We start from the raw sequence: 12573 nt of genomic DNA, 5'->3' as shown, positions 1-12573 counted from the left end.
TGGAAATCACATTTTATTGTAATATGAAGGGCCACTAAAAAGATGGGATTCGACATGAAATCTGAGCTGGACAACCGACCCTGCAGTGTGTTTGTAGACTCATTTACAGAAATTACAGAAATATGCACAAATAAAGGAAAATGATGTGAACAAAAGGTTAAAAAATACATTTATTCTTGCCCATTTTGGTTATGTCTCTAGCAAAAGACACGTTTCAGTCAGTCTACCCCAGGGCAGCTGTGGCTACAAATGTAGCTTACCACCATGAACGAGGGCTTCTCACTTCTCTGTCAGCCCTTTGAGGATCTAGTCGATAGAAAAGCGCTATATCAATCTAATCCATTCTTATTATCATTTTAATTATTCACCAAAATAGACGGTTACAAAATAAATAGCAGAAAAACAGGTGAAAATAAAATGTTTTAGGAACTCATCTTCTTCTACGCGCAGTGATTCGGTTCGGAAAATGTTGACAGAATCCTTAAAATTGCCACAAACGCGCCTGTTCTGAGACCGTGGACGCCATGTTTACTTATGTACATTTTGCAGCAGGGTCAGACTGCATTCACATTGGAAATCACTTTTTCTTGTAATATGATGGGCCACTAAAAAGATGGGATTTGACATGAACTCGGTAAAGCAGTGTGTTTGTAGCCTAAATTACTTCTCTACATATCAGTGTAAAATAAAAATTTGCACAAATAAAGGTTGAAAAATCCTTTATTTATGTCTCAAGCAAAAGTCAGGTTTGCAAGCAATGGCTACTATACGACACGAATGACGTCAAAGACCGATATCGACGTGAGTCGGCCGATACCAGCTGAGGGTCGTCCAACCAGACATGTTTGTAACCCCAAGTGTGTTCCTCTCCTATCTCACACCAGCCAACTGCATCCAGAGGATGAGGCGCACACCCCCGCTGGATGAACTCCAACCTCCGCCCTACCAGGATGAGAACGGCTCCCCCCGCATGTCCTGCACCCTCTCGGACCCGGGCGACGCCAAGTGTGATCTCTCCCAAACCAGTGGCAGCCCCCACCTTTCTTTCCGCAAATGCACCAGCGAGGGAAGCGACGGCCACGAGACGGAAAGTTACCTGAACAAGGGCTACGAGGAGGACGTGCCCAGCGACAGCACGGCGGTTCTCAGTCCCGAGGTACGTGACGTCTTACCGGAGAGACATACTGTACGGTTGTGGTGAGATACTCGCATTCACCCCTCATTAGCACAGGGTTGTACGGTATACCGGTACTAGTACGACTAATGAATCATATTCGGTACTATACCACCTCTAAAAAGTTCCCAACCCCAACCCCTAGCAGAGGAGCATGTTGGGCAGCGCACACACACACACGGAGTACTTACAAGCAGACACAGTGTGTAGACAGAAAAGGGAGAACGGACGCATTTTGGTGTAAAAAGTAAAGATAAAGGTGAAGTTATAACACTGAAACACCCTCAGGAAAAGGTGCTACTTCTAAATCACTAATCCTCGCCTCCATGGCGACAAATAAATTAAGTTTCTTACAAGTATTATTATCACTGGAGGACTAGGAATAGCTAAGCATGCTTCACTACACACCTTAGGAGGATACAATAGCTCACCGGCGTCACAATGTAAACAAACGCCATGGGTGGATCTACACCTGACATCCACTGTAATGATACCAAGTAAAAGAGCGTATCTAGTCGATACTACTATGATTACATCAATATTTTTTATCGTCACAAAATCTTAAAATTCATATTATGTTTATAAAGTCAGTAAATATGTCCCCGGACACATGAGGACTTTGAACATGACCAATGTATGATCCTGTAACTACTTGGTATCGGATCGATACCTAAATGTGTGGTACCATCCAAAACTAATGTAAAGTATCAAACTAGAGAAGAATAAGTGATTATTACATTTTAACAAAAGTGTAGATTGAACATGTTGAAAGAGAAAATAAGCAGATATTAACAGTAAATGAACAAGTAGATTAATACTCAATTTTTACAGTTTGTCGCTCATAATGTGTAGAAAATAATAGGTGTATAAATGACACAATATGTTACTGCATACGTCAGCAGACTAATTAGGAGTCTTTGTTTGTTTACTTACTACTAAAAGACAAGTTGTCTAGTATGTTCACTATTTTATTGAAGGACTAAATGACAATAATAAACATATGTTTCATGCACACTAACATTTTTTGTTACAATAAATACAATAATGACATTTTTTGTGGTCCTCTTTATATAGAAAAGTATTGAAAAGTATCTAAAGTACATTTTGGTATTGGTACCGGTCCAAAAGTATTGGTATCGGGACAAGCCTACACTGGCATGAACATTTTAATGATATAAAGTACATCATCAGGGTTTTTTGTAAAAACAAGAATTGGGTGAAGTTTTTCTGTTGCCCAAAGGCGCTCAAGTATTGCTTGCATTCTGTCACCTGACTTCTTCCAGGAAGTGAAAAAAGGCGGTGGTCAGCAAGCAATCAAACAACAAATGGAATTTATCCCTGAACTTTATCAAAGAAAGATTTGTCGAGTGATACCAAGGATTATCTGTTGGTCGCGTTCCCAGACATATCAAACTACGTCAAAACAGATGACAACTTGGAGAAGCATGGAGGTCTACAACTTCTTTGTGTGTGTCTGGGTCAAGGACTTGGTATCAAGACTCTCCCAGATAAATATGCATCGTTTTTGCTCGGGTAAGGTTGTCTTTCATGATTTGCATCTGGCTAAAACTAAAACTGCGACGACATCGCACCCGACAGCTGCTACCTGTGACTGCACTGCCATTTAACAAATGAACAATTACTGAATCGTCACCCTATTTGATTTTTGTCCCGTAGTAATATGTGCTCTGATGTAGAAGTACCTATCCTGACAAAGTATCACTGACCCTGACTCTCTGGTTTCTGTTTGTTAAAAGTTAAAATACAAACAATATCAAGGTAATACTTCAATGGGAAATACTAAACAAACAAACCTTTTATCGAAGTGATCACTGCAAACTCCTGCAGTTCTTCGACTCTGCTCCCTTGTACCGGAGTCTGCGCCACTTTTGTCGTCGTCTTTCGTAAAATCTTGCACTTTTCCGCCCTTCTTGATTGAGGAACTCTGAAGAAACGTTTGTCCTTTTCGCGATTTGAACAGTTCGTACAGCCGAAAACAACACAAGCGTAGGGCATTTTTCTTGGGGAAAGGCAAAATGGTGCCTGGTACCCATTGAGAACAGACGCTGACTTGACCACCGTGCATACAGTGGTGGTCTAAAGTTTACATACACTTGTAAAGAACATCATGTCATGGCTGTCTTGAGTTTCCAATTATTTCTACAACTCTTATTTGTTTTGTGATGTAGTGGTTGGAGCACATACTTGTTGGTCACAAAAAACATTCATGAAGTTTGCTTCTTTTATGAATTTATTATGGCTCTACTGAAAATGTGAGGGTCAAAAGTATACATACAGCAATGTTAATATTTGCTTACATGTCCCTTGGCAAGTTTACCTGTAATAAGGTGCTTTTGGTAGCCATCCACAAGCTTCTGCTGGAATTTTTGACCACTCCTCTTGACAGAATTGGTGCAGTTCAGCTAAATGTGTTGGTTTTCTGACATGGACTTGTTTCTTCAGCATTGTCCACACCTTTAAGTCAGGACTTTGGGAAGGCCATTCTAAAACCTTCATTCTAGCCTGATTTAGCCATTCCTTTACCACTTTTGAGGTGTGTTTGGGGTCATTGTCCTGTTGGAACACCCAACTGCGCCCAAGACCCAACCTCCGGGCTGATGATTTTAGCTTGTCCTGAAGAATTTGGAGCTAATCCTCCTTTTTCCTTGTCCCATTTACTCTCTGTAAACCACCAGTTCCATTGGCAGCAAAGCAGGCCCATAGCATAATACTACCACCACCATGCTGGACGGTAGGCCTGGTGTTCCTGGGATTAAAGGCCTCACCTTTTCTCCTCCAAACATATTGCTGGGTATTGTGGCCAAACAGCTCACTTTTTGTTTCATCCGACCACAGAACTTTCCTCCAGAAGGTCTTATCTTTGTCCATGTGATGTCAGATGAAACAAAAATGTAGCTGTTTGGCCACAATACCCAGCAATATGTTTGGAGGAGAAAAGGTGAGGCCTTTAATCCCAGGAACACCATTCCTACCGTCAAGCATTTGTCTGTCTGCTGCGTTCGACACCGTCGACCACGCCACCTTAATCACTCGTCTTGAGAACTGTGTGGGCATTAAGGGCGCCGCCCTCAACTGGTTCCGGTCGTATCTAACCGACAGGAGTTTTTGTGTAAAAATAGACAGTTTTATGTCTTCCACAGCTCCTTTACCACATGGGGTTCCCCAGGGCTCAATCCTTGCCCCAATCTTATTTGCGCTTTACCTTCTCCCCCTTGGTTCTATTTTTAGGAAGTACGATATCGCGTTACATTTTTATGCCGATGATTGCCAGATTTATTTTCCCATGGCACAAAATAACACGGTTCAACGTCTTATTGACTGCCTGCACGACATCAAAGCCTGGCTTTCAGCTAACTTCCTGAGCCTAAATGAAGACAAAACAACGTGGGCCTCGGCACTCTGACCCCGTATCTCAGCGACTGTGTCACAAACCTGGGGGTAAAGTTCCACTCAGATTTTAAATTCGAAAACCAAATCAGCAGCGTCGTTCAAAAAAGCTTTTTTTAACTACGCCAAATAGCGAAAGTGAAACCGCTTCTATCAGGACATGATCTCGAGAAATGAATCCACGCCTTTATCTGGACTGGTCTAGACTACTGCAATGCCCTGTATGTAGGCATTAGCCAGGCCTGCAGCTCGTGCACAACTCTGCTGCTCGTCTGCTAACACAGACCCGCAGACGTGAGCACATCACCCCTATATTAGCGTCCCTTCACTGGCTCCCTGTGCGTTACCCAATCAATTTTAAACTCCCTTTATTTGTTTTCAAATGTCTAAACAACCTGGCGCCAACATATCTCTCCGACCTCCTTCAGCCTTACTGCCACACCCGATCCCTAAGATCAGCCGATCAGCTGCTACTGACGGTCCTGGACACAAGGCTGAAGCTTAGAGGTGACAGAGCTTTCGCCGCTGCTGCTCCCAAGCTCTGGAACGACCTACCTCTTAGTGTTAGACAAGCCTCCTCTCTTCCTGTTTTTAAATCTCTCTTAAAAACATACTTTTATTCCATGGCTTTTAACACTGAGTGATATCCATCCTGCAATGGCGCCCCATAATACACCTGCTGTCAACCTGTTTTTATGTTTTATTTATTTTATTTATTTATTTTTTATCGTGTTCTGTTTGTGTTGTGTTGTGTTTGCTCGGTTCTCGTATTATCTTTTAAAGGCCTACTGAAAGCCACTACTAGCGACCACGCAGTCTGATAGTTTATATATCAATGATGAAATCTTAACATTGCAACACATGCCAATACGGCCGGGTTAACTTATAAAGTGACATTTTAAAATTCCCGCCACACTTCTGGTTGAAAAACTCCTTTGGATATGATTTATGCGCGTGACGTCACAAAAGCAACGGAAGTGGTTGGACCCCATCGGACCCGATAGAAAAGCCTCTTGTTTTCTTCGACAAAATTCCACAGTATTCTGGACATCTGTGTTGGTGAATCTTTTGCAATTTGTTTAATGAACAATGGAGACTGCAAAGAAGAACGTTGTAGGTGGGATCGATCGGTGTCTTAGCGGCTAAGTACAATACTGTAATATCTGTGATATTTGCATTAGTGTACTGTGTCTTTAAGGGTTTGGGGAACGCGCATGCACGAGTGAGTTGGCGGAGAACTTGAGTGTGTGTGAGCGTGACTTTTGGCTAACAGCAGCTCGTGTATGTGTGTGTGTTACTTTTTGAACTACAACCAGTTACCGCTTGTTAATAAAGCGATTGAGCAATTTGTTTAATGGACAATGGAGACTGCAAATAAGAAAGTTGGAGGTGCGATCGATGGAGCAGCGGACTACAGCAACACCAACACCAGGAGGTTGTGTTGTGTTTTGAGCAGGATAACAGACGCACTACGGTGAGTCCAACTTTGGCTTCCAAACATTTGATCGATTGCCCGTACGTGCGTGTCGATATGTGCATGTGACGTACGTAACTTTGGGGAAATATATGTTTCTTGCCGACTCTGATGGCGGCCGGGGTGTCGTCATAAGCGTACAACGCCCGCCGCCGCATCTAAGTTAGCTATGCAGCTAGGTTAGCTTCTGTTTTTTTAGCTTCGCCAAGCGGAATTTTATTAATCGTGTATTTACATGTTCATGGTTTAATAGTATTATTGATCTTCTGTCTATCTATCCAGTCAGGTTTTTTTTTAATTTAGTTTATATCTGCATTTGAGACTGCTGCTATCATGTTGGCTACGCAGCTAGGTTAGCTTCTATTTTTTTAGCTTCGCAAAGCTGAATTATTAATCGTGTATTTACATGTTCAGTCACTGTGAATGTCCATTTCGCGTTCTCGACTCTCATTTTCAAGAGGATATAGTATCTGAGATGGTTTAAAATACAAATTTGTGATCTACAATAGAAAAAGGAGAGTGTGGAATCCAATGAGCCAGCTTGTACCTAAGTGACGGTCAGAGCGAAAAAAGATACGTCCATCGCTGCCTCTCAAGTCCTTCACTGTAACGTTCCTCATCTACGAATGTTTCATCCTCGCTCAAATTAAAGGGGTAATCGTCGCTTTCTCGGTCCGAATCTCTCTCGCTCCATTGTAAACAACGGGGAATTGTGAGGAATACTAGCTCCTGTGACGTCACGCTACTTCCGCTACAGGCAAGGCTTTTTTATCAGCGAGCAAAAGTTGCCAACTTTATCGTCGATGTTCTCTACTAAATCCTTTCAGCAAAAATATGGCAATATCGTGAAATGATCAAGTATGACACATAGAATGGATCTGCTATTCCCGTTTAAATAAAAAAATTTCATTTCAGTAGGCCTTTAACCTGCCCATTGTACAGCACTTTGGCTACCCCTGTGGTAAATTTGAAATGTGCTTTATAAATAAAGTTGATTTGATTTGATTTGGTAGTATTATGCTCTGGGCCTGTTTTGCTGCCAATGGAACTGCTGCTTTACGGAGAGTAAATGGGACAATGAAAAAGGAGGATTACCTCCAAATTCTTCAGGACAAGCTAAAATCATCAGCCTGGAGGTTGGGTCTTGGGCGCAGTTGGGTGTTCCAACAGGACAATGACCCCAAACACACCTCGAAAGTGGTAAAGGAATGGCTAAATCAAGCTAGAATGAAGGTTTTAGAATGGCCTTCCCAAAGTCCTGACTTAAAGGTGTGGACAATGCTGAAGAAACAAATCCATGTCAGAAAACCAACAAAATGTAGCTGAACTGCACCAATTCTGTCAAGAGGAGTGGTCAAAAATTCAAGCAGAAGCTTGTGGATGGCTACCAAAAGCGCCTTATTGCAGTGAAACTTGCCAAGGGACATGTAAGCAAATATTAACATTGCTGTATGTATACTTTTGACCCTCACATTTTCAGTAGACCCATAATAAATTCATAAAAGAAGCAAACTTCATGAATGTTTTTTGTGACCAACAAGTATGTGCTCCAACCACTACATCACAAAAAAAATAAGAGTTGTAGAAATGATTGTAAACTCAAGACAGCCATGACATGATGTTCTTTACAAGTCTATGTACACTTTTGATCGCGACTGTATGCTTGGCTAGTGGACACATGTCGCCATGGACCGAGAGACAGGTTTACTTTGGCATCAACCAAGATGGCGAGAAAAAACCTCACAAAAAAGACGCGAGAGACGGCTACTTTTTCTTTAACCCTTCGTGAGGATTGCCATTGAATCTTCATCCGAGCCCCACTATGTGAGCGTGCCGTCGGTCGGCCTCCCGGCGAGAGTGGAAACTCAAGACAGCCATGACATGATGTTCTTTACAAGTGTATGTACACTTTTGACCACCACTGTATTTTAAAGGCCTACTGAAAGCCACTACTAGCGACCACGCAGTCTGATAGTTTATATATCAATGATGAAATCTTAACATTGCAACACATGCCAATACGGCCGGGTTAACTTATAAAGTGACATTTTAAATTTCCCGCTAAACTTCCGGTTGAAGACGTCTATGTATGATGACCTATGCGCGTGACGTCAATCGTTGAAACGGAAGTATTCGGACACATTGTATCCAATACAAAAAGCTCTGTTTTCATCTCAAAATTCCACAGTATTCTGGACATCTGTGTTGGTGAATCTTTTGCAATTTGTTTAATGAACAATGAAGACTGCAAAGAAGAAAGCTGTAGGTGGGATCGGTGTATTAGCGGCTGGCTGCAGCAACACAACCAGGAGGACTTTGACTTGGATAGCAGACGCGCTATCCGACGCTAGCCGCTGACCGTACGGATGATCGGTGAAGTCCTTCGTCCTTCTGTCGATCGCTGGAACGCAGGTGAGCACGGGTGTTGATGAGCAGATGAGGGCTGGCTGGCATAGGTGGATAGCTAATGTTTTTAGCATAGCTCTGTGAGGTCCCGTTGCTAAGTTAGCTTCAATGGCGTCGTTAGCAACAGCATTGTTAAGCTTCGCCAGGCTGGAAAGCATTAACCGTGTAGTTACATGTCCATGGTTTAATAGTATTGTTGATCTTCTGTCTATCCTTCCAGTCAGGGGTTTATTTATTTTGTTTCTATCTGCAGTTAAGCCCGATGCTATCACGTTAGCTCCGTAGCTAAAGTGCTTCGCCGATGTATTGCTTTGGAGATAAAAGTCACTGTGAATGTCCATTTCGCGTTCTCGACTCTCATTTTCAAGAGGATATAGTATCCGAGGTGGTTTAAAATACAAATCCGTGATCCACAATACAAAAAAGGAGAAAGTGTGGAATCCAATGAGCCAGCTTGTACCTAAGTTACGGTCAGAGCGAAAAAAGATGCGTCCTGCACTGCACTCTAGTCCGTCACTCTCACGTTCCTCATCCACGAATCTTTCATCCTGGCTCAAATTAATGGGATAATCGTCACTTTCTCGGTCCAAATCGCTTTAGCTGCTGGTGTAAACAATGGGGAAATGTGAGGAGCCTTTCAACCTGTGACGTCACGCTACTTCTGGTACAGGCAAGGCTTTTTTATCAGCGACCAAAAGTTGCGAACTTTATCGTCGATGTTCTCTACTAAATCCTTTCAGCAAAAATATGGCAACATCACGAAATGATCAAGTATGACACATAGAACGGATCTGCTATCCCCGTTTAAATTTAAAAAATTCATTTCAGTAGGCCTTTAAGAGCTGGACGGGACATTTTATTTATGTCATCCAACCTGGTTTACCTTCTGACCACAACTGTACACATGGAAATATGTCGAGGTGATGCGGTGGTTGTGTTTGATGTGAACAACTCCACCTTTCTCCAGGAGATGTCAGCCCGTGGTTCAGCAGCACAGCTCCTTAAAGGCTACGAACCAGATGCACACGCCAAGTACGGCACCCTGGACGTGGTCTTTGACTACGATCCAGAGGAGCAGCAGCTGGCCGTGACCGTCATGGCGGCCACAGACCTCCCCGTCCTAAAGCACACCGGCAACATCTCCTGGCAAGTCCACCTGGTGCTGCTGCCCGGCAAAAAGCAGAGGGCAAAGACGGGAATCCAGAGAGGCCCGTGCCCTCTTTTCACAGAGACCTTCCACTTCTGCCGCATGGAGTCCGAGATGGTCGGCAACTACGCCATCAGATTTCGCCTTTACAGCATGCGGCGGATGAAGAAGGAGAAAGTTCTGGGGGAGAACGTCTTCTACCTCACCAAGCTCAACCTTCAGGGGAAAATGTCCGTGCCGGTGATATTAGACCCGTGCTGCACATATCAGGTAAGTCCCAGTCAGGTTCATGGCTGGTAAGTCACTGATGACTCTGTATCAGTCACAACTGGACCTTGGTCCTCTTCTGGTGTGCCTATAACTAGGACTTTCCTCTGCAGTGTCCAAATAGAGAAAATAATTCTGTCACACCCCTACATAACCAACATTCATTCTGTCACACCCCTACATAACCAACATATATTATTACACAGGCACTATAAGGCTATGGTGTACAAAACCCCAAAAGCAGTGAAGTTGTCACGTTGTGTAAATCAGTGGTCCCCAACCTTTTTGTAGCTGGGGACCGATCAACGCTTGAAAATTTGTCCCACGGACAAATTTGCAAAATTTTGTTTTGTTTTTTTTTGTTTTTTTTTCTTCATAAAGAAATACAATCATGTGTGCTTACGGACTGTATCCCTGCAGACTGTATTGATCTATATTGACATACACATACACAATATGTATATATTGTGTTTTTTATGTTGATTTAATTAATTTTTTACATTTTTTTTCAACATTTTTTTATTTCTTGCGCGGCCCGGTACCACTCTCACGTTCCTCATCCACGAATCTTTCATCCTGGCTCAAATTAATGGGGTAATCGTCGCTTTCTCAGTCCGAATCGCTCTCGCTGCATCGATATTTATTTATTTATTTATTTATTTATTTTTCTTCATAAAGAAATACAATCATGTGTGCTTACGGACTGTATCCCTGCAGACTGTATTGATCTATATTGACATACACATACACAATATGTATATATTGTGTTTTTTATGTTGATTTAATTAATTTTTTTAATTTTTTTTCAACATTTTTTTATTTCTTGCGCGGCCCGGTACCACTCTCACGTTCCTCATCCACGAATCTTTCATCCTGGCTCAAATTAATGGGGTAATCGTCGCTTTCTCAGTCCGAATCGCTCTCGCTGCATCGATATTTATTTATTTATTTATTTATTTATTTTTCTTCATAAAGAAATACAATCATGTGTGCTTACGGACTGTATCCCTGCAGACTGTATTGATCTATATTGACATACACATACACAATATGTATATATTGTGTTTTTTATGTTGATTTAATTAATTTTTTACATTTTTTTTCAACATTTTTTTATTTCTTGCGCGGCCCGGTACCACTCTCACGTTCCTCATCCACGAATCTTTCATCCTGGCTCAAATTAATGGGGTAATCGTCGCTTTCTCAGTCCGAATCGCTCTCGCTGCATCGATATTTATTTATTTATTTATTTATTTATTTTTCTTCATAAAGAAATACAATCATGTGTGCTTACGGACTGTATCCCTGCAGACTGTATTGATCTATATTGACATACACATACACAATATGTATATATTGTGTTTTTTATGTTGATTTAATTTAAAAAAATGTTTTGTTTTGTTTTTTTGTTGTTTTTTTTTTATTTCTTGCGCGGCCCGGTACCAATCGGTCCGGGCCGCGGCCCGGTGGTTGGGGACCACTGGTGTAAATGGTAAATAAAAACAAAATACAATGATTTGCAAATCCTTTTCAACTTATATTTGTCAGGCTTGGTCAAAAATGGGACTCAGATGCAGAGTAGGGAACAATCCGCCAGGCTTTTATTTTGAAAGTTTCTTTTCAACTCCAGAGTCAGGGCAAATCAACATAGGCTATAACCTGACTAGTCGGCGAAAAAAGGTTCCACAAAAAGGAACAACCGAATATCACTCCGAAAGGAGGAAACACAAAAACAATAATAGATAGATAAATAGATAGTACTTTATTGATTCCTTCAGGAGAGTTCCCTCAGGAAAATTTAAATTCCAGCAGCAGTGTACAAAATTGTAAAAAGTAAATAATGGGGGTATAAATGGAGACAAAATAGAAAAATATTACAATAGAATAAAAATAAAAAGCAACGATGAGAATAAAAATATAACAGTAAAATAAGAATATAACAAGAGAAACTAGGCAGTAGTGACCATGTTATGAAAAAGTATTTTACTGTTATTGTTTTGCATCCCCTGTCATCCTAGTACCCCCCCTCCCCCCCAGAGAGGAGTTGTACAGTCTAATGGCGTGTGGGACAAAGGAGTTTTTGAGTCTATTAGTCCTGCACTTGGGATGAAGCAGTCTAGCACTGAACAGGCTCCTCTGGCTACTGACAACGCTATGCAGAGGGTGACTGGCATCATCCAGGATGCTCACTAGTTTTTCCACAGTCCTCTTCTCTGCCACCGTCACCAGTGAGTCCACTTTTATTCCCATCGTAGAACCGGCCCGCCTGATCAGTTTCTCCTGACTGGAGCTGTCCTTCTTCTTCTAATGAACTATACTTGGCGCAGGATATAATCTATGAAATTGATCATAAACAAAAAATGCTCCAAAACGAGGGAGAAACAATGGCTATAAAACTTCTACACTGTATCTTATCTAAAAAAGGTTGACAAAAGGTGTCACTCAAAAAATTGAGGAAAAGGAAGAACTGTAAGAAAAAACTGAAAACTCACCATTTCGGCTGAAAAACTAAATAACCAAAATCACTCTGCTGAGGAGGAGCAAAAGAAAACTCAAAATATCAACAAGGGAATTCAGGATCAAGATATTCAAAAAAGAGAGAAGGCTTGGACATGAAGCTAGAGAGGCACGAACAAACGAGACAATCTGGCACAGAACAAAGGGAGGTGTGGGCTTATAAGACACATGAGGGTAATG

The 12573-nt window shown here is 41.7% G+C and overlaps 1 protein-coding gene across 3 annotated transcripts in view; it reads left to right on the top strand.

The window, feature by feature from the left end:
- Positions 1 to 12573, top strand: part of LOC133641080 (synaptotagmin-14-like) — a 96204-nt gene that overhangs the window by 49571 nt on the left and 34060 nt on the right. For all 3 annotated transcript variants that reach the window (XM_062034917.1, XM_062034916.1, XM_062034918.1), the window contains exons 6-7: positions 885 to 1156; positions 9430 to 9879. In XM_062034917.1, coding sequence (XP_061890901.1) covers positions 885 to 1156; positions 9430 to 9879 — 722 coding nt within the window. The remainder of the gene's footprint in view (positions 1 to 884; positions 1157 to 9429; positions 9880 to 12573) is intronic.

This window comes from Entelurus aequoreus, linkage group LG23, assembly GCF_033978785.1.
Source record: "Entelurus aequoreus isolate RoL-2023_Sb linkage group LG23, RoL_Eaeq_v1.1, whole genome shotgun sequence".
Lineage (NCBI taxonomy): Eukaryota > Metazoa > Chordata > Actinopteri > Syngnathiformes > Syngnathidae > Entelurus > Entelurus aequoreus.
Note: the sequence above shows the minus strand (reverse complement) of the source record. Positions and strands in the feature narration are given on the sequence as shown.